Below are 22500 nucleotides of genomic sequence, written 5' to 3' on the forward strand. Positions count from 1 at the left end.
ATAAACAAGATTGACCCTGAAATATTTCCTTGCACACATTGCTTTAGCATATTATAATTTTTTTCTAATTCTCAATGTTCAACTTGTCTCCAATTATATACATAAGACACAGACATGCTGTCTGTATTTATGTTTGCTTCAGTTATGAAGCAACAAAAATGGTATTTTCATTATAAAATAAATTTTTGAACATACTTACTCAGTAGTTATATATATAGCTTTAATTATATATAACTACCGGGTAAGTATGTTCAAAAATTTATTTTATAATGAAAATACCATTTTTAAACATACTTACCCAGTAGTTATATATAATTAAAGCTATATATATAACTATCGGGTAAGTCTTATGTTTAAAATTATTTACCTTACTAATAACTTTCCCCTTATTTGGATAGTCTTGCGAGACACCCACTTTAATATCCATAACACACGGAAGGCCCAATCCATAGGCCAAATCTTCAAGGATTAAATGAGGTGTACCTGAAAATATGGTAAGAAGCATATTATTATTATTACTAGCTGAGCTACAACTCTAGTTGGAAAAGCAGGATGCTATAAGCACGAGGGCTCCAACAATGAAAAGTAGCCCTGTGAGGAAAGGAAATGAATAAACAAGACAAATAATGAACAATTAAAATATAATATTTTGAGAAGAGTAAAATTTTAAGAAATCCTTCATATACAGTATATAAAAACTTAAAAAAATAAGAGGAACAGAAATAAGATAGAATAGTGTGCCCGAGTGTACCCTCAAGCAAAGGAACTCTACCTCAAGATAGTGTAGGGCTATGGTACAGAGGCTATGGCATTTCATAAATAGTTAATAAGCAGTTTCAAAAACTATACTCGCACACAGGTTTTAAAATGCCATTCATACGGAAGCGTAGGAAAAACCATTTAAAAACTAGAGGGACACTCAGTAGAGTGCAGACTTCTACCACAACAGCTTATTTCTCGACCTTTTGCTCGACCTTGAACTTGACCTTTGACTAACACATATTAATTAGCGTGGATTTTCCTACACTTAAATATGAACAAAGTTTGAAGTCTCTGTGACAGCGATGTCTAAACTTATAACTGATTACATGAATTGGACCTTTTTCCTTGACCACGACCTTGACTTTTGACATTGACCTTCCAAAATTTTATCATTTCTAGCTTTGTACATAAAAGTTCATCCCAGCAAGTTTCATTATTCTACGATTAAAATTGTGGGCAGGAAGCTGTTCACAACCAACCGAACAAATACACAAACAGGGGGTAAAACATAACCTCCTTCCAACTTTGTTGGCGGAGGTAATTACCACACGCAACCAACCAAACAAATACACAAACAGGGGGTAAAACATAACCTCCTTCCAACTTTGTTGGCGGAGGTAATTACCACACGCAATCATACCAGTCATTCCAATACAGTCGTATACTTACAACTGCCATCTTCCTTTTCAACCTCTTGACATCCATAATATTTTGGAATCAGCGCCTTCAACGCTACATCATCAGGTTTAGTGGAAGCACTCACCATCTCGTAAAATGCCCTTTCATCTCGGCATACAGGAATAAGTTCTGTTTAAATAGGAAAAATTTATACGAGTTAAGGTTTACATCTATATAACAATCATTATTGTTACTACTACTACTACTACTACTACTACTACTACTACTACTACTACTGTTAACGGAATAAAGGTTAACGGAATAAAGGTTAAAGTTGAGTTTCTGAGTTTGTGTCGCCCATAACAATAGTTCATTCATCTGTGTGCCCAAAATGAATCCTTACGAAATATATACAACTGTACTCCTTGAAGACCTTGCTTGAACTGCCAAAGAGACTTCATAATTTTAGGAAGTGTGGTCTGATAAATTTCAATCGGTGGGGAATAAAACCATAAAGATTAGAAATCTTATTAACGAAATGGAATTAGATTTATGCTTATTAACCCTTTTACCCCCAGGCTATTTGGAAATTTCCAACCCTTAACCCCCAGGGGGTTATTTTTTTCCCAGCACATTTTGCAGTATATATTTTTTAAATTGATCTAAAAGCCTTAATTTTTGTCATAGAGAGGTCAGGTTGGTCTCAGTCTCTTGGAAAATGCCTGAATTTTCTCAAAAAATTATCAAAAATATGAAAAAATGTTATTTTCATTAGTAAAATAAATTTTTGAATATACTTACCCGATAATCATGTAGCTGTCAACTCCGTTGCCCGACAGAATTCTACGGAAGGGATACGCCAGCGATCGCTATACAAGAGGGGGGTGTACTCACAAGCGCCACCTGTGGCCAGGTACTGCAGTACTTCTTGTTGACACCACTTCAATTTTTCCTCGGTCCACTGGTTCTATGGGGAGGAAGGGTGGGTCAATTAAATCATGATTATCGGGTAAGTATATTCAAAAATTTATTTTACTAATGAAAATAACATTTTTCAATATTAAACTTACCCGATAATCATGTAGCTGATTCACACCCAGGGAGGTGGGTGAAAACCAGTGTACATGTATATCAAGAAGCTAAGTATCCCGTATTTCATATTATCAGTTATTCAAAATAACAATGAAATTACAAGTACCTGGTAAGGAAGTCGACTTGAGCCATTACTCTGCCTTAAATAAGTTCGTCTTCCTTACTGAGCGCAGCGTTCCTCTTAGGAGGCTGAACAACTCTAAGGTGCTGAAGTATCAAGGGCTGCAACCCATACTAAAGGACCTCATCACAACCTTTAACCTCGGCGCTTCTCAAGAAAGAATTGACCACCCGCCAAATCAACAAGGATGTGGAAGGCTTCTTAGCCGACCGTACAACCCACAAAAAGTATTCAAGAGAAAGGTTAAAAGGTTATGGGATTATGGGAATGTAGTGGCTGAGCCCTCGCCTACTACTGCATTCGTTGCTACGAATGGTCCCAGGGTGTAGCAGTACTCGTAAAGAGACTGGACATCTTTGAGATAGAATGATGCGAACACTGACTTGCTTCTCCAATAGAATGCATCCATAACACTCTGCAGAGAATGGCTCTGTTTGAAGGCCACTGAAGTAGCCACAGCTCCCACTTCATGTGTCCTTACCTTCAGCAAAGCAAGGTCTTCTTCCTTCAGATGAGAATGTGCTTCTCTAATCAGAAGCCTGAATAGTAAGAAACTGAGTTCTTAGAACTTGGAAAAGAAGGTTTCTTGATAGCACACCATAAGGCTTCTGATTGTCCTCGTAAAGGTTAAGACCTTTTTAGATAGTACCTAAGAGCTCTAACTGGGCAAAGTACTCTCTCCAGTTCATTCCCCACCAAGTTGGACAGGCTTGGGATCTCGAACGACTTAGGCCAAGGACGTGAAGGAAGCTCGTTTAGCAAAAACCGAGCTGCAAGGAACATGTAGCCGTTTCAGATGTGAAAACAATGATCCTGCTGAAGGTGTGGATCTCACTTACTCTTTTAGCTGTTGTCAAGCACACGAGGAAAAGAGTTTTTAATGTGAGGTCCTAAAAAGAGGCTGATTGGAGAGGTTCAAATCTTGATGACATAAGGAACCTTAGGACCACGTCTAGATTCCAGCCTGGAGTGGACAACCGACGTTCCTTTGAGGTCTTAAAAGACCTAGGGAGGTCCTGTAGATCTTTGTTGGTGGAAAGATCCAAGCCTCTGTGGCGGAAAACCGCTGCCAACATACTTCTGTAACCCTTGATCGTAGGAGCTGAAAGGGATCTTACTTTCCTTAGATATAACAGGAAGTCAGCAATCTGGGTTACAGTGGTACTGGTTGAGGAAACTGCATTGGTCTTGTACCAGCTACGGAAGACTTCCCCTTGAGACTGATAGATTCTGAGAGTGGATGTTCTCCTTGCTTTGGCAATCGCTCTGGCTGCCTCCTTCGAAAAGCCCCTAGCTCTTGAGAGTCTTTCGAAAGTCTGAAGGCAGTCAGACGAAGAGCGTGGAGGTTTGGGTGTACCTTCTTTACGTGAGGTAGACGTAGAAGGTTCACTCCTAGAGGAAGAGCCCTGGGAATGTCGACCAGCCATTGCAGTGCCTCTAAGAACCATTCTCTCGCGGGCCAGAGCGGAGCCAACCAACGTCAGCCGTGTCCCTTTGCGAGAGGAGAACTTCTGAAGTACCCTGTTGACAATCTTGAACGGCGGGAATGCATACAGGTCGAGATGGAACCAATCCAGCAGAAAAGCATCCACGTGAACTGCTGCTGGGTCTGGAATCGGAGAACAATACAACAGGAGTCTCTAGGTTATCGAGGTAGCGAACAGATCTATGGTTGGCTGACCCCACAGGGCCCAAAGTCTGCTGCAAACATTCTTGTGAAGGGTCCACTCTGTGGGGATGACCTGACCCTTCCGGCTGAGGTGATCTGCCATGACATTCATACCGCCCTGAATGAACCTCGTTACCAGCGTGAGCTTTCGATCTTTAGACCAGATGAGGAGGTCCCTTGCGATCTAGAACAACTTCACGAAAGAGTCCCTCCCTGCTTGAAGATGTAAGCCAGGGCTGTGGTGTTGTCAGAGTCCACCTCCACCACTTTGTTAAGCTGGAGGGACTTGAAGTTTATCAAGGCCAGAAGAACCGCCAACAACTCCTTGCAATTGATGTGAAGTGTCCTTTGTTCCTGATTCCATGTTCCCGAGCATTCCTGTCCGTCCAAAGTCGCACCCCAGCCCGTGTCTGATGCGTCCGAGAGGAGAAGGCGGTCGGGTTTCTGAACAGCCAAAGGTAGACTTCCTTGAGAAGAAAGCTGTTCTTACACCACGCGAGAGAAGACCTCCCCTCTTCGGAAACAGGAACTGAGACCGTCTCTAGCGTCATGTCCTTTATCCAGTGAGCAGCTAGATGATACTGAAGGGGGGGAGGTGGAGTCTCCCTAACACGATGAACAGGGCCAGCGATGAAAGTGTCCCTGTTAGACTCATCCACTACCTGACTGAGCATCGGTTCCTTCTCAGCATGCTCTGGATGCATTCTAGGGCTTGGAAGATCCTTGGGGCCGACGGAAAAGCCCGAAAAGCTCGACTCTGAAGATCCATACCCAGGGAGACAATGGTCTGGGATGGGACGAGCTGAGACTCCTCAAAATTGACCAGGAGGCCCAGTTCCTTGGTCAGATCCATAGTCCATCTGAGAATCTCCAGACAGCGACGACTTGTGGGAGCTCTTAAAAGCCAGTCGTCTGACGGAGCCGGACACAAGATCATGGTACTGCTGCACAGTCTGTGAACTGTCAACCATGGGGAAGCGAGGAAGTACAGTGACAACCCGAAGCTGTCTAGACTGTCTGGGTCGTACAGACAACTCCTTATCGGGTTGCTGAGGTTGCCGCACTGCGTCACAACAAGTCACTTCTGCTGGTTGTTGAACGTCTTCCCAGTGACACACTGACTCCGTAAACAAAAAAATCCTCTAACAAGGACTAAGCTTGGACTGCATGTCTTGCAACACAGCTCAAGGTCTATGGGAGCAGGTGTGGTAACAGACGGGGTTAGCGACTGAAGTGGAACCATTACCTTCCCTGGGAGCATGTTATGCTTAAATAAAAGTCCATAGGAGGCTACGCAGCTAAAGGCTCCTCTCCAAATGACAGAGTCCTCAAGGGAATATCAGAAGGAGGGAGAAAAGCACTTTCTCATCTACAGGGACCATATCCGAGAAAAGTTAAGTTCTCTCAGTGAGGGTTTCACTGGTGCAAAAGCAGACTAGAAGGCAACGTTATGAAACTGCTTGACAGTCTAGTGAGTTGGCAACAACCAAAGATGTGTGACTGAGAAGCATGCGGTAAGGTATGCAGAGCATGTTGTATGCAGAGCATGCTGTATGCAGAGCATGCTGTATGTAGAGCATGCTGTAAGGTAAGCAGAGCGTGTTGCATGGCGTGTAACATTTCTCAGAAATTCCATGACCAGTGCTAGAGTGAGTAATATCGCATTACCGTCCATTGAAAGTGCACGTGCCGAGGGAATTGATTTAGACTGTTTTGTTGATGAATTTGATAGCCGGCATGATAATCGTAGAATTAAGCTACACTAAATGTACTATAATCTACTTCACCTCAGGAAAGGGAAACTCGCCCTGTTGGCAACACTGCATTACTTCATGCATGCTTGCATGGGGTTTTAATATCAACATAATATTTACCTTACATTCATAACTCATGATTCATTTTTGTTTTGAAGATATTTTTGCCATATTTTGCGATATTGTTAAAAATATATTGCAAGGAATACATATATATTTTTATATAAGTAATACAAATAACCTCCATTATCATAATGTTTGTGTAGGCATACATGTATATGATTACAAATGCAAGTTATGAAAGTAATGAGGTGTTATTATTGTCATTTGTTATTTCCAAGTTGAATGGGAAGAGGCTCAAGTTGAGGAGAAAGTGGCAGATGCATGCGTTGAGGTGGCTGACTCATAGCATGAGGTTGCTGCCTCAAGAGTTGCGCTTGCTGTAAGGGTTGCGGATGCGCAGTAGCAGGTTCCTGAGGAACGAGTTAAGGTTCCTGAGGTGTGAGCTGCGAGAGTTGAGGTAGCGGCTGCGCAGAACGCAGTTCTTGTCTCGCGAGTTGAGGTTCCTGAGGTGCTAGCCTAAGGAGTTGAGGCTCTCGCCTTGAGGTCGCTGCAGCGAGTGCTGAGGTGGCTGCCTCATTGATGGAAGAGGTTGTCGTACCTCAAGAGATTGTTGCCTCGCTGGTGGAACCGCAAGCGGAAGCGGAGGAAGTAAGGCATAAGATTCCTGCTCCCATTGCTGAGGTTGCCTTAAGGAAGGCGGAGGTTGCTGCACACTGCTGGTAACTGGCAACTCAGTACGCGGTAAGGTATCCTGAGGAACCTCAACATCGTACGCCTGGCAGACTGGACTGCGGTGAGGCGGAGCGATCGCAGGAGGAGGTGTAACCTTCTCAGCCTGACACTCACGCATTAAGACCGCAAGCTGTGACTGCATGGACTGCAGCAAAGTCATCTTGGGGTCGGCAGACGCTAAGGTCTGCTGAGGCAAAGCCTTAACAGAAGATGAGGTCTGTTGCGGCATCACCTTACCTCTCTTAGGAGGTGTGCAGTCACCTGATGACTGCGGAGAGTCAGAGCTAACCCAATGACTGCATCCGGGTTGTTGAACTCTAGAGGTCTGGACTTTACGTTTAAGAGGTCTTGAGACCTGAGTCCAGCGTTATCTCCCCGAAATTTCTTCTGCAGACGAGTAAAATAAGGGCTCAATCGTCTGCGGGTGGGAGTGACGGTCTCTGTAAGACACGCCCGCAACCACCGAGGATACTTCTGTGTGCCGATCAAGGCCTGCCGAACCCTTTTGCCCTTCGACATTGCTTCTCCCCTGGGCTTGGGAGCTTGCAAGAGGTCCCGGACTGGGAGGACGACTGGCACGCAAGAAGTACCCTCACGCACACCACTGACACACTTTGCGCTAATCACTTATCACTTTTGAATTTCTGTTTGCACTTATTTCACTGAACTCGAAACTTTAAGTGGTTTGTACCTGAAACACGCAATTCTATCCTTCTTTAAAAGTTAGTAATTGCGAAAACAGAATTACAATGTAACAGAAAAAACTAATGAAAGATAAATAATTCAGTGGCTGGAAAGAGACTAAACACTAGATCAAATAAACTACGTTTAAAATCTCTCACCGCATAAAGCTTGAGAACAAGAATAAACTCTAGAAACGTTTACCTTCTTCCCCTAAAGAGACTAGGGAGAAGAGCAAAAACGATAACAACGTTACTCGCTTGAACGAAACGTTTATCCAGCTCTCTCTCCCTCCGTCTCTATCTCTCTCTATCTCTCTCTCTAGACTTAGAACCTGAGAGAAGAGCCCAATCATATATACTCGTTAAAACATATTATTGTTAAAGGAAAAAAACTGAAAGATTTCCCAAATAAAAAGTTCCTTTATTAGAATTAAAACCATTAAGCTAAGAAAGAATGAACAAAACGTTATAAACGGTTTACTCTTACTGCAACGTGACACCGTGAAAATTCTCTCTCTATCGTAACGATAGAGCGCAAGTTGAACGTTCTGAACGTCAACAACTGCAGAGACAAAACAAAACGTTAGTTCAACTTTGAAACAGTACGAGACTATCAAAGAAATTCTTTCAAAAACATTAAAATAGCATAATATGTTAACAGGTAAAACCGAAATGACGGGCTCAATGTTAATTAACTTCGGTACAAGAAAAGACCGCCTACTATTAGGAAAGGTCGAATATAAACAAATATAAAAATTAATTTTAATAATTTTATAAAAAATGAAGTTAATCGAAGAGGCCTATAAAAGGCGGAGAGATATAAAATAAATCTATAACTTTTGTTAAGCAAAATTAAGAAAGAGAGTCTATACTCTCTTAGACACCAACACTTCCGTCTAAGGGAAGGGTCGGCCATTAAAAGGTGAAAGAGAGTTCATACTCTCTTCGTCACCATAATTAATCAAATTAATTCCAAAAGCTAGCCTAGCTAATAATAAAACTTCCTGAATAGCGAAAGCTGAAATCTTAAAGCAATACTTCACCAAAAACCGTGAACAAGACTCCAAAATTATAAGCGTATCCATGAACGTCTTGCCGGAAGCACGACAGAGGAAAAATTGAAGTGGTGTCAACAAGAAGTACTGCAGTACCTGGCCACAGGTGGCGCTTGTGAGTACACCCCCCTCTTGTATAGCGATCGCTGGCGTATCCCTTCCGTAGAATTCTGTCGGGCAACGGAGTTGACAGCTACATGATTATCGGGTAAGTTTAATATTGAAAAAAAAAAAATTATAGCATTTTTTCGCAAGGACGTACCGGTACGTCCATGGGGGTAAAGGGATGGCTTTTGTGAAACGTACCAGTACGTCCATGGGGGTAAAGGGATAGCTTTTGTGAAACGTACCAGTACGTCCATGGGGGTAAAGGGATGGCTTTTGTGAAACGTACCAGTACGTCCTTTGGGGGTAAAAGGGTTAAAAGTCAAGCAACAATCCTAATTGGAAAAGATAACAGGGAAACCAGAATGCTACAAGACCTAGAGTGCCAACAGAGAAAGCACCTCAATACAAAAAGGAAATAGTGAACGAACAGACTATGAATGAGAATTAATTACAAATTATAAAACAAATCAAGATCAGCCGCAACGTTAAATAAATAAGTCATATATAAACTATGAAATCACAAATTTTTAGGTAATATGTTATTTTCATTAGTAAAATAAATTTTTGAATATACTTACCCGGTGATCATGTAGCTGCAGCTCTGCTGCCCGACAGAAAAAACCTACGCGCGGGATACGCCAGCGATCGCTATACAGGTGGGGGTGTACAACAACAGCGCCATCTGTCGAATAGGTACTCAAGTACTTCTTGTCAACACAGAACCAATTTTCTCCTCGGTCCACTGGGTCTCTATGGGGAGGAAGGGTGGGTCCTTTAATTCATGATCACCGGGTAAGTATATTCAAAAATTTATTTTACTAATGAAAATAACATTTTTCAATATTAATCTTACCCGGTGATCATGTAGCTGATTCACACCCAGGGGGGTGGGTGGAGACCAGCATACATGTTAATATTAGAAGCTAAGTATCCCGTATTTCATTTTAGCAGTTATTCAAAATAACAAACATAAAATTAATAAGTACCTGGTAAGGAAGTCGACTTGAACCATTACTCTGCCTTTTTAAGTACGTCTTCCTTACTGAGCCTCGCGATCCTCTTAGGATGCTGAGCGACTCCTAGGTGCTGAAGTATGAAGGGCTGCAACCCATACTAAAGGACCTCATCACAACCTCTAATCTAGGCGCTTCTCAAGAAAGAATTTGACCACCCGCCAAATCAACCAGGATGCGAAAGGCTTCTTAGCCTTCCGTACAACCCAAAAACAACAATAAAAAGCATTTCAAGAGAAAGATTAAAAAAGGTTATGGGATTATGGGAATGTAGTGGTTGAGCCCTCACCTACTACTGCACTCGCTGCTACGAATGGTCCCAGGGTGTAGCAGTTCTCGTAAAGAGACTGGACATCTTTAAGGTAAAATGATGCGAACACTGACTTGCTTCTCCAATAGGTTGCATCCATTACACTCTGCAGAGATCTGTTTTGTTTGAAGGCCACTGAAGTTGCGACAGCTCTAACTTCATGTGTCCTTACCTTCAGCAAGGCATGGTCCTCCTCATTCAGATGAGAATGGGCTTCTCTAATCAAAAGTCTGATGTAATAAGAAACTGCGTTCTTCGACATCGGTAAAGCAGGTTTCTTAATAGAACACCATAAAGCTTCTGATTGTCCTCGTAATGGCTTCGTACGTCTTAAATAGTACTTAAGAGCTCTTACTGGGCATAGTACTCTCTCTTGTTCGTTTCCAACCAAACTGGACAGACTTGGAATCTCGAACGATTTGGGCCAAGGACGAGAAGGGAGTTCGTTTTTAGCTAAAAAACCAAGCTGTAAGGAACATGTAGCCGTTTCAGATGTAAATCCTATGTTCCTGCTGAAGGCGTGTATCTCACTGACTCTTTTAGCTGTTGCTAAGCAAACGAGGAAAAGAGTCTTCAAAGTGAGATCTTTAAAAGAGGCTGATTGAAGCGGTTCGAACCTTGCTGACATCAGGAACCTTAAAACCACGTCTAAGTTCCAACCTGGTGTGGCTAACCGACGCTCCTTTGAGGTCTCAAAAGACTTAAGGAGGTCCTGTAGATCTTTGTTGTTGGAAAGATCTAAGCCTCTGTGGCGGAAGACTGCTGCCAACATGCTTCTGTAACCTTTGATCGTAGGAGCTGAAAGGGATCTTACCTTCCTTAGGTGTAAAAGGAAGTCAGCTATCTGAGTTACAGAGGTACTGGTTGAGGATACTGAATTCGCCTTGCACCAGCTTCGGAAGACTTCCCACTTCGACTGGTAGACTTTGAGAGTGGATGTCCTCCTTGCTCTGGCAATCGCTCTGGCTGCCTCCTTCGAAAAGCCTCTAGCTCTTGAGAGTCTTTCGATAGTCTGAAGGCAGTCAGACGAAGAGCGTGGAGGCTTGGGTGTACCTTCTTTACATGCGGCTGACGCAGAAGGTCCACTCTTAGAGGAAGAGTCCTGGGAACGTCTACTAGCCATTGCAGTACCTCGGTGAACCATTCTCTCGCGGGCCAGAGGGGAGCAACCAACGTCAACCTTGTCCCTTCTTGAGTGGCGAACTTCTGCAGTACCTTGTTGACAATCTTGAACGGGGGGAACGCATAAAGGTCTAGATGGGACCAATCCAGAAGAAAGGCATCTATGTGAACTGCTGCTGGGTCCGGAATCGGTGAGCAATAATTTGGGAGCCTCTTGGTCATCGAGGTAGCGAACAGATCTATGGTGGGCTGACCCCACAGGGTCCATAGTCTGTTGCAAACATTCTTGTGAAGGGTCCATTCTGTAGGGATGATCTGACCCTTCCGGCTGAGGCGGTCTGCCATGACATTCATGTCGCCTTGAATGAACCTCGTTACAAGAGATATGTTTCGATCTCTTGACCAGGTGAGGAGGTCCCTTGCGATCTCGAACAACGTCATCGAATGAGTCCCTCCTTGCTTGGAGATGTACGCCAAGGCTGTGGTGTTGTCGGAGTTCACCTCCACCACCTTGCCTAGAAGGAGGGACTTGAAGCTTCTCAAGGCCAGATGAACTGCCAGTAGCTCCTTGCAGTTGATGTGTAGTGCTCTTTGATCCGGATTCCACGTGCCCGAGCATTCCCGACCGTCCAGTGTCGCACCCCAGCCCGTGTCCGATGCGTCCGAGAAGAGAAGGTGGTCGGGGGTCTGAACAGCCAGTGGTAGACCTTCCCTGAGAAGAATGTTGTTCTTCCACCAAGTCAGTGCAGACTTCATCTTCTCGGATATAGGAACTGAGACCGCTTCTAGCGTCATGTCCTTTCTCCAGTGAGCAGCTAGGTGATACTGAAGGGGTCGGAGGTGGAGTCTCCCTAACGCGATGAACTGGTCCAGCGATGAAAGCGTCCCTATCAGACTCATCCACTGTCTGACTGAACATCGGTTCCTCTTCAGCATGCACTGGATGCATTCTTGGGCTTGACTGATTCTGGGGGCCGACGGAAAAGCCCGAAAAGCTTGACTCTGAATCTCCATACCTAGATAGACTATAGTTTGGGATGGGACGAGTTGGGACTTTTCTATATTGACCAGGAGACCCAATTCCTTGGTCAGATCCAGAGTCCATTTTAGATTCTCCAGACAGCGACGACTTGACGCAGCTCTTAAAAGCCAGTCGTCCAAATAGAGGGAGGCTCTGATGTCTGCTAAATGCAGGAATTTGGCAATATTCCTCATCAGTTTGGTAAACACTAGAGGTGCCGTGCTTAGGCCAAAGCACAGGGCTTGGAACTGGTAAACCACCTTCCCAAAGACGAACCTTAGAAAAGGTTGGGAATATGGGTGGATGGGGACGTGAAAGTACGCGTCCTTTAGGTCTAACGAGACCATCCAGTCTTCCTTCCTGACCGATGCTAGCACCGACTTCGTCGTCTCCATGGTGAACGTCTGCTTGGTGACAAAGACATTTAGAGCACTGACGTCTAGCACTGGTCTCCACCCTCCTGTCTTCTTCGCCACTAAGAAGAGACGGTTGTAGAAGCCCGGGGATTGATGGTCCCGGACTATGACTACCGCTCCCTTCTGTAGCAAGAGAGACACCTCTTGCTGTAAAGCTAGCCTCTTGTCCTCCTCTCTGTACCTGGGAGAGAGGTCGATGGGAGTTGTTGCTAGAGGGGGCTTCCGCAAGAATGGAATCCTGTACCCCTCTCTGAGTAACTTCACAGACTGTGCGTCTGCACCCCTGTTCTCCCAGGCCTGCCAGTAGTTCTTGAGCCTGGCTCCCACTGCTGTCTGGAGAAGATGGCAGTCAGACTTTGCTTCTTGAGGACTTGGAACCCTTCTTCTTGTTGCCACGTTGACTATCGGCACGGGTACCTCCTCTGCTGGAGGTTCTGCCACGAAAGGGCGGAATGAACCTAGACGCTGGTGTGTCAATCCTAGGTTTAGGCACGGAAGGTAAAGCTGTGACTTTACGTGCGGATGACGCCACCAGGTCATGGGTGTCTTTCTGGATCAACGAGGCGGCAATCCCCTTGATCAGCTCTTCAGGAAAGAGACACTTGGATAGCGGAGCAAACATCAGCTCTGACTTCTGACATGGTGTGACTCCCGCCGACAAGAAGGAGCAAAGGTGATCTCGCTTCTTGAGAACTCCAGACACGAAAGAAGCCGCAAGCTCGCCAGACCCATTCCGAATGGCTTTGTCCATGCAGGACATGATGAGCATGGCAGAGTCCTTATCCGAAGGGGAGGTCTTTCTGCTCAACGCTCCCAAACACCAGTCCAGGAAGTTAAAGATCTCAAACGCACGGAAAACTCCCTTCAAAAGATGGTCCATGTCCGAAGAAGTCCAGCAAATCTTGGACCGTCTCATAGCCAGTCTGTGGGGAGAGTCTACCAGACTTGAGAAGTCGCCCTGGGCAGAGGCAGGAACTCCCAAGCCGAGAACCTCTCCTGTGGCATACCAGACGCTAGATCTGGAAGCAAGCTTGGCCGGGGGAAACATGAAGGTAGTCTTCCCAAGTTGCTTCTTGGTCTGCAGCCACTCTCCCAGTACCCTTAAAGCTCTCTTGGACGAGCGAGCGAGTACGAGCTTCGTAAAGGCAGGAGCTGCTGACTGCATGCCTAAAGCGAACTCAGAGGGAGGTGAGCGTGGAGCTGCAGACACAAACTGGTCCGGATACAACTCCTTAAACAGGGCAAGGACTTTCCTAAAGTCTAAGGAGGGAGGCGTAGTCTTGGGTTCATCTATGTCGGAGTGTTGATCGTCCAAATGCGCAGCTTCGTCGTCATCAGAGATTCCTTCATCCGAATGCTGAGGAGGAAGCGGCAAAGGAGGAGAAGAAAGCAGAACGGCTGAATCCGGCAGCACGGGTGCATGCGTAGCTGCACTGGATCCAACGTCATGCCGCTGTTGGTCAGTCTGAGAGCTGGCAACAACCAAAGCAGAGTGGTGGTGCGTGGTGGGGACTGCCGTGGGTTGCGGAGACTGACGCATCGCGTCAAAACACGGCAGCTTGACTCCACCTTCCTGCTGATGCGGTAGCTCACGCATGTCAACGGAGGGTGCTGCACGTCGGCTAACATCAACATGCGTCTGGCAGGGTCGACTGCGCATCGGTGGTGGAGCTCTCACAGCCGGAGTGTGGGAGCAGGCAGCCGCAGTGTCAGCTGAGCGCACAACCGTGGCAGGTTGTAGGTTAACGGGTGCAGCATCAACCTTCTCAGCACGATACTCCTGCATGAAGGAAGCTAGCTGAGTCTGCATAGACTGCAGCAAAGATCACTTAGGGTCTACAGCGGTTGGTGCGGCAACAGACGGAGTGATTGCCTGCTGCGGAACCACTCTACCTCTCTTGGGAGGTGTGCAGTCTTCGGAAGACTGCGGCGAGTCCGAACTGACCCAGTGGCTACACCTGGGCCGTTGGACTCGCTCGGAAGGGACCTTGCGCTTGAGAGGTCGTGAGACCTTGGTCCAGCGTTTCTGTCGAGAAACCTCTTCCGCAGACGAGGAATGAATGGGCTCACTCGTCTGTTTGTGGGTGGGACGATCTCTGCAAGATACGTCCTCAACCACGGAGGGAACGTCTGTACGCTGATCAAGGCCTGTCGAACCCTTTGGTCGTACGACATTGCTTCTCCCCTGGGCTTGGGAGCTTGCAAGAGGTCCCGGACTGGGAGGACGACAGGCACGAACAGACGCACCCTCATGCGTAACACTGACACTTTTCACTGCACTGACACTCACTACACTTCCCACAGCACTTTTCTCCTTCAACTCTTTGACGTCAGCCAAGAGTTGATTGCGGTCATTCGCTAATGACTCAACTCTGTCACCAAGAGCCTGAATGGCACGCATCATATCCGCCATCGAAGGTTGATGAGAGCTAGTAGAAGGGTCGGGTGTAACCACTACAGGGGAAGGAATAGGATGTGGGGCATGGGGAGAGGAAAAATCAATAGAGCGAGACGAACTCCTCCTGATCCTATCCTTCTCTAGCCTACGTGCATTCTTAAGGAATTCTTGAAAATCGAATTCCGAAAGCCCAGCGCATTCCTCACATCGATCTTCCAATTGACAGGCTTTACCCCTACAATTGGAACAAACGGTGTGAGGATCTATAGAGGCCTTCGGAAGACGCCTAGAACAGTCCCTAGCGCTACACTGCCTGTACTTGGGGACTTGAGTAGGGTCAGACATCTTGAATTAGTCAAAGGGGGAAATCCAAAATCTATCCAAGTCGTCAACAAATAATCCAAAATCTAATCAATGAAAGTGATAAAGTATTGATGATAACTTCTGTACAGCGAAAGCTAATAACTAGAGAGAATACTTCACCAAATAGCGTGAAAATCAACTCCAGAAACAACAGCGTATCAAGTAGGTCTTGCCGGTGGCACGACAGAGAGAAAATTGGTTCTGTGTTGACAAGAAGTACTTGAGTACCTACTCGACAGATGGCGCTGTTGTTGTACACCCCCACCTGTATAGCGATCGCTGGCGTATCCCGCCCGTAGGTTTTTTCTGTCGGGCAGCAGAGCTGCAGCTACATGATCACCGGGTAAGATTAATATTGAAAATTGTATTTTTCCTAACATACTTACCTAGAACTACCTTCTTAGGAGTTACTGGTAACTCTATCCTAACCGACCAGCTTTTTGTGTAGTTTACCCTATTCCCGTTTTCTATGAACTTAGATTTATGTTGATATATGCAACAGGTTTAAACTTATAAAAGTTCCACTGATTCAGCTACCAAATTAGTTACGTCATTCTGGTCGTAATTTCTTTTTCTTAAGGAATAAAGAATGTACTGTATGTCCTAACAAAAATATGAAGTCTCTGTTAATGCAAAAGCACAACGAACTGACAATTGTAGTCCACAGTTAATGCAACAGCACAGCTAACTAACAATTTGTAGTCTTCAGTTAATGCAACAGCACAGCTAACTAATAATTTATAGTCCTCAGTTAATGCAACAGCACAGCTAACTAACAATTTGTAGTCCTCAGTTAATGCAACAGCACAGCTAACTAACAATTTATAGTCCACAGTTAATGCAGCAGCACAGCTAACTGACAATTTGTAGTCCACAGTTAATGCAACAGCACAGCTAACTAACAATTTATAGTCCACAGTTAATGCAGCAGCACAGCTAACTAACAATTTGTAGTCCTCAGTTAATGCAACAGCACAGCTAACTAACAATTTGTAGTCCTCAGTTAATGCAACAGCACAGCTAACTAACAATTTATAGTCCACAGTTAATGCAGCAGCACAGCTAACTGACAATTTGTAGTCCACAGTTAATGCAACAGCACAGCTAACTGACAATTTGTGGTCCTGATATACCAGTATCTTTAATATTTTAATGAAGTGATATTGTTTGAAACCAAAATCTGAGTTGCTCTTAGGTAGTGTGAAATAAAATAATCTACATATTCATTCCTTGAACAAGAAGAGAAGTTCATCAGAAGAACTCTAAGACAAATTATCATTAGTCTGATTAATATCCGAGAGTAAAATATTTGACTCCAAGAGGTAGAAAGATGTCTCGTTAATGCTAAAAAATAAAATATTCCAATACCAGGTTTAAAACTGCAAGTTCTTAACCCTTTTACCCCCAGGCTCTTTGGAAATTTCCAACCCTTAACCCCCAAGGGGTTATTTTTTTCCCAGCACATTTTGCAGTATATATTTTTTAAATTGCTCTAACAGCCTTCATTTTTGTCATAGAGAGGTCAGGTTGGTCTCATTCTCTTGGTAAATGCCTGAATTTTTTCAAAAATTATCAAAAATATGAAAAAAAAAATTTTATAGCATTTTTTTTGCAAGGACGTACAGGTACGTCCATGGGGGTAAAGGGATGGGTTTTGTGAAACGTACCAGTACAGTACGTCCTTTGGGGGTAAAAGGGCTAAAAGAAGTGGCTTGTTATTCACCAATAAAGTAATGCTGTCTACCAAAATCTAAAAACGTATTAAACATACCTTCACTACTTGTTTCTTTCTCCTTATCTCTCTTGATAAGCTCATCATAAGTAGGATTTGCATTGAGCTTCACTGGTTTCAGAATTTGCCCTTTCTTGTTTTTTAATACACCTATGGAAAATAAAATATATTAGCCTGATCTTTCTCCATACAAAATATTTAGAACACGAATGTCATACTTTTCCTTCCATATACAAAATATTTTAAAGACACGTCATACTTTTCGTTCCATATTTAAATTCAAAATTGTTTACCATTCAAATATTATATTAATGATCTCTAAGGAATGCTGTAAATTGCAATTCTGAACTTGATGCTGTAAACACTAATTGATTTAAACAACGTAAAACTTTTGAAGTATCATAAGATATGTTAGCAATCAGCTCGCTATCATTATGAAAATTACTGTATTACATATGAAAGCCAAGCGAGTACATAATCAAATGATTATTTGTTTCCAAAAGCACCAAATATTACAACTTTTCAAGTAATTTGTATCTTTATGGAGCAAGATCACAAATGAAAATCTATATGAATACATAATAAGAGTACCACTGAAACAGACAGGCAAGAATAAAAAACTGAAGTATTCCAACATAAAGGGAGAATTATTACAAAATAACATACCGTATTTCCCGTGTCATAAGGCGCTACAAGTGGTAAGACACACCCTTAAATTAGCAAGGCAATTTTAGAAAAAAAAATGAATGATAATTGTAGGTTTATATTCCATCTCTCGTGAGTTTGAGTACTTGTATGTCTATAGTTGTGTTTGAGGGGTGTCAAACTCCCCTATACAACTTTTTCTTAAGTGTTAAGACGCAGGGTGATTTTGGGGGGCATTTTTCGTGAAAAAAGGTGCGTCTTATGACACGGGAAATACGGTTACGATTATTCATCTTCCCAACAGCATTTAACACTCCCTCATTCCTTAATAACCTTAATCGTTTCCCTTTCATAAAATTCTTCGCTGTCAAGTAGAGCATTCTAAACGGAGTCTGGTACTTCTTGAGGCCGACGAGGGAATAATTTCACCGAATCATCAAAGCGAAATTTCACACTAGATAGATTATTATGACAATACAAATATGCAATCCTTCTGTTTGTTGGTTTCATTGGCATAAGAATTTTCCTGAGAATCAAAATATCTAAACATGCCCTTCAAAAGCCACTGATTATTAACCCATTTTGAGAACTCATTGAAGTTATCCCAAAGATGTTTGTTCCTGTACAGCTGGGAATTCTTACTCACACGAAAGAGAGCCATTGTGCCAGCCTGCTACCTGGTGTTCATAGGACACTAAGTCATCCATATTGCTCCAGTTAGTATTTCATAGTATGAGAGCAAAAACACCGTTCCAACACCTGTAATAAATCCAAAATTAAAATTTTTATGTTTATGTCAATATTTGCAGCATAGCTGACTCATATATTCCAAACCGATTGGGTTTCATGAAAGACAGGGTATTATAACGGCTGATAGGGTATTGAAAATACTATACACTAGAGGGCACTGAGTAGAGCGCAGACCACTCCCGTGGCAGCTTATTTCTCAACCTTTTGCTTGACCTTGATCTTTGACCTTAACATGTATTAACCCTTTTACCCCCAAAGGACGTACTGGTACGTTTCACAAAGGCCATCCCTTTACCCCCATGGACATACCGGTAAGTCCTTGCAAAAAATTACCCCCATGGACGTACCGGTAAGTCCTTGCAAAAAAAATGCTATAAAATTTTTTTTTTTATATTTTTGATCATTTTTTGAGAAAATTCAGGCATTTTCCAAGAGAATGAGACCAACCTGACCTCTCTATGACAAAAATTAAGGCTGTTAGAGCAATTTAAAAAAAATATACACTGCAAAATGTGCTGGGAAAAAAATAACCCCCTGGGGGTTAAGGGTTGGAAATTTCCTAATAGCCTGGGGGTAAAAGGGTTAATTGGCGTGGATTTTCATACACTTAAATGCGAACCAATTGAAGTCTCTGTGACAACAATTTCTAAACTTATGGCTGATTACGTTAATTGGACATTTTGCTTGACCGTGACCTTCCAAGATTTAATAATTTCTAGCTTTTTACTTAACAGTTAATCCCTGCAAGTTTCATTACAATTAAAATTATGGCCAGGAAACTGTTCACAAACAAACACACACACGGTGGGAAAAACATAACCTTCTTCTGGTGCAAAAAAAGCCTGACAGGCAAAGACACTATGAGAAGATACCAACAAAAGGTGCTTGGAACTGCCCTACCTCTATTAATAATATAGCATTATGAACAACATTCAAACTCATCAAAAAGCTTGAAAGTGGGGTTCATACACACACGCTTACACACACATCTGTGGTCATGTTATACTGGCCACGCTCGTCCATAACGTCTTGCCTAATCCTGTAAATGATGTTAGCAACTGTATTTTGAGGAGAATCGTCACTTTATCTTGTATCCTTTAATATTAATCGTACATACAATTTGTTTCCACACAGAAAAGCTTACCAATAGCAACACTAAGAAATTTCAAAGTGGCTGGAGACATCTTTTCCCATTTTAACTAAAAGATATCAGGTTAGAAATTCTAATTTTTTCCCTTTGCGACTGGAACCAAGAGATCCTACACCTTCATCCTAGAACACCTGGCAACCTCTCTCTCTCCCTCCCCCTCCCCCTCTTTCTCCCCCTCTCCCTCTTTCTCTCCCTCTCCCTCCCCCTCCCCCTCTCTCTCCTATCTTATATCCTCAAAATCCTTTTTTTATTTTTTTCCCTTTGCGACTGGAACCAAGAGATCCTATTAGGTTACCAGCGATCTTTGAGTTAGTATAGGTTAAGTGGGCTACCTTGAGCTAACCACCAACAGTTATGGTGCAGAAGGTCACTGCCTACTTTGGCCACTTGAATTTAAATATCACCTCGTCAAGCTACTGACCCATAAGAACATGAATAGCAACCCAACCGGCCTTCAGCCTGTAAAAATCACTGCGACTAACATCATATTTCACCAAATACTTCATTTATCGTTAATTTCCGATAGGTTTCATGATATTTTTCGTCTTAATCAGATAACGAATATTCATTATATAAATTTTTCATATAAACCATAATTCAAACCAAAGGTTATATGTTGCATAGGTTAGTTAGGGTCAAGTCATAGCGAGTCCCTGTATGTTTTATTACTCTGGCCCACTACGGGAGCGAGAAACTGCGTTTCTGTGTACAGAGTTCGTACGACATATAAATTTCACGACAATTTTAATGGTTTTCAAAATAATTTTAGAGGTGTAGGCTTATGTATGACAGCAGCCAACTGTATGTATGATTATGGCTAACTTAGAATACAGCAGTGTAAGGGGGGTCGCAGAGGGGACGTTAGCCGGCCCCCATTAGGTAAGTAGGTAAGGGGGGTCACAGAGGGGGCGTTAGCCGGCCCCCATTAGGTAAGTAGGTAAGGGGGGTCGCAGAGGGGCGTTAGCCGGCCCCCATTAGGTAAGTAGGTAAGGGGGGTCGCAGAGGGGATACCGGCACCCATTAGGTAAGTAGGTAAGGGGGGTCGCAGAGGGGCGTTAGCCGGCCCCCATTAGGTAAGTAGGTAAGGGGGGTCGCAGAGGGGCGTTAGCCGGCTCCCATTAGGTAAGTAGGTAAGGACACAGCTTGTAGGTTGGGTTAAGGGGAGAAGTTGAGGTTGGTTGATGCCCATCTTTAATCCACACGGGAGGAACTGGCCGCTGACATACAAAGGCTCCTAATCATATATCTATTTGGTAAGTCCTTACCAGGAGTATTTGGAACTTTCTGAACAGTTTCTATTCTATACAAGTTTCCTATAGAGTTGAAAATACGGGGGCTGTCATCATACACATATAGAAGACCGCTGTCATACATACACCTTACTCTAGCCCACTTCGGTAGATTAGGTTAAATTATCGTAGAACACATGCAAGTAAATAACCTTGCTACATTTTCATGTATTATGCTTATTCGTAGAATTATTATTAATGACACAAGAATTTTATGTTACTACGATTACAATAGGATTCTCTTCATTTATCTATTTCCTTTCTTCACTGGGTTATTTTTCCCTGTTGGAGCCCCTGGGCTTATAGCATCTTGCTTTTCCAACTAGGGTTGTAGCTTGGATAATAATAATAATAATAATAATAATAATAATAATAATAATAATAATAATAATAATCGTTTTTTCCCATCCAAAAAACATCGATTTCGCAAAGACAGCTGTTCAAAATGTTCATAATTGTTAAAATAAAAAAAAAACTATTTCAAACAGACAACCCTTCATAAACACTAGAGAGAGAGTTAGATGTTATCACAAAATAATAATATTGGCCACAAATGTATAAAACTGGAAATTCTGGAAAATATAGATTTCATGAACAAAACTGGAAATTCTGGAATAACTGGAAAATATAGATTTCATGAACAAAACTGGAAATTCTGGAATAACTGGAAAATATAGATTTCATGAACAAAACTGGAAATTCTGGAATAACTGGAAAATATAGATTTCATGAACAAAACTGGAAATTCTGGAATAACTGGAAAATATAGATTTCATGAACAAAACTGGAAATTCTGGAATAACTGGAAAATCTAGATTTCATGAACTAGGCGATAAATGAATGAAGCATACTTACTAGTATAACGTTTGGCAAAATACAATTAAACAGACGGTTAAAGGATGTGTTCATTCACCTGTCAATCAACAGTAACTTGAATAATTGGACAGAATATTTGGACAGTTTCTTATCAACAGGATACGTTGCACAACAATTGTTATCTTGGGAACACCAGATAAGCAAATACGATTCACAGTTCCACTTCGAACTAGGACTGCGATATAATACTACTATAATTAATCTATATGAAATTAATTATTAGTAAAACGCTTTTAAATCAACAAATTTTATTTTTTAACTAGTAAAACTTCTTGAAAATTTATCATACAGTTGCTTTGAGAAAAAAAAAATATATATATTCCATGTGACATAAAAAAAAAAAGACTCGGAATCGTGAATCGTGAATCTTTTGTTGTGGTCGCTTATATTATTAAAAATATCTTCGTGCCACATGTAATGAAATAATAATAATTATGATACTGTATTTGAAAATTTTGTATTTTTGCAGAAGTAATGTCAATTAGGTTTGTAATATATGTAGTACAAAGATAAACACGTACAAATATGAATACATAGACACATTCACACACACGAAAACATACACACGCACACATTATATAATTTATACATATATATATATATATATATATATATATATATATATATATATATATATATATATATATATATATATATATATATATATATATATATATATATATATATATATATATATATGATAAATTTTGCACATTTAGACATTTTACATAATCAAATAAGCCTGGGGCTCTGATCCC

General features: G+C 42.4%; 1 protein-coding gene across 2 annotated transcripts in view; it reads right to left on the minus strand.

Annotated features, from left to right (window-relative positions):
• Ipk2 (Inositol phosphate kinase 2) overlaps window positions 1-21905 on the minus strand; it is a 34137-nt gene extending 12232 nt beyond the window's left edge. The window contains exons 1-5 of one of the 2 annotated variants that reach the window (XM_068344216.1): window positions 21780-21905; window positions 18324-18436; window positions 17072-17182; window positions 1432-1569; window positions 368-483 (exon numbers count right to left, since the gene is read on the minus strand). In XM_068344216.1, the coding sequence (XP_068200317.1) occupies window positions 368-483; window positions 1432-1569; window positions 17072-17182; window positions 18324-18384 (426 nt within the window). In that variant the 5' untranslated portion in view covers window positions 18385-18436; window positions 21780-21905. Of the gene's footprint in view, window positions 1-367; window positions 484-1431; window positions 1570-17071; window positions 17183-18323; window positions 18437-21721 lie in introns of both variants that reach the window. The other variant, XM_068344215.1, reaches the window with a different exon arrangement.
• Window positions 21906-22500: the final 595 nt, after the last annotated feature.

The sequence above is a fragment of the Palaemon carinicauda genome, chromosome 20 (assembly GCF_036898095.1).
Source record: "Palaemon carinicauda isolate YSFRI2023 chromosome 20, ASM3689809v2, whole genome shotgun sequence".
NCBI lineage: Eukaryota > Metazoa > Arthropoda > Malacostraca > Decapoda > Palaemonidae > Palaemon > Palaemon carinicauda.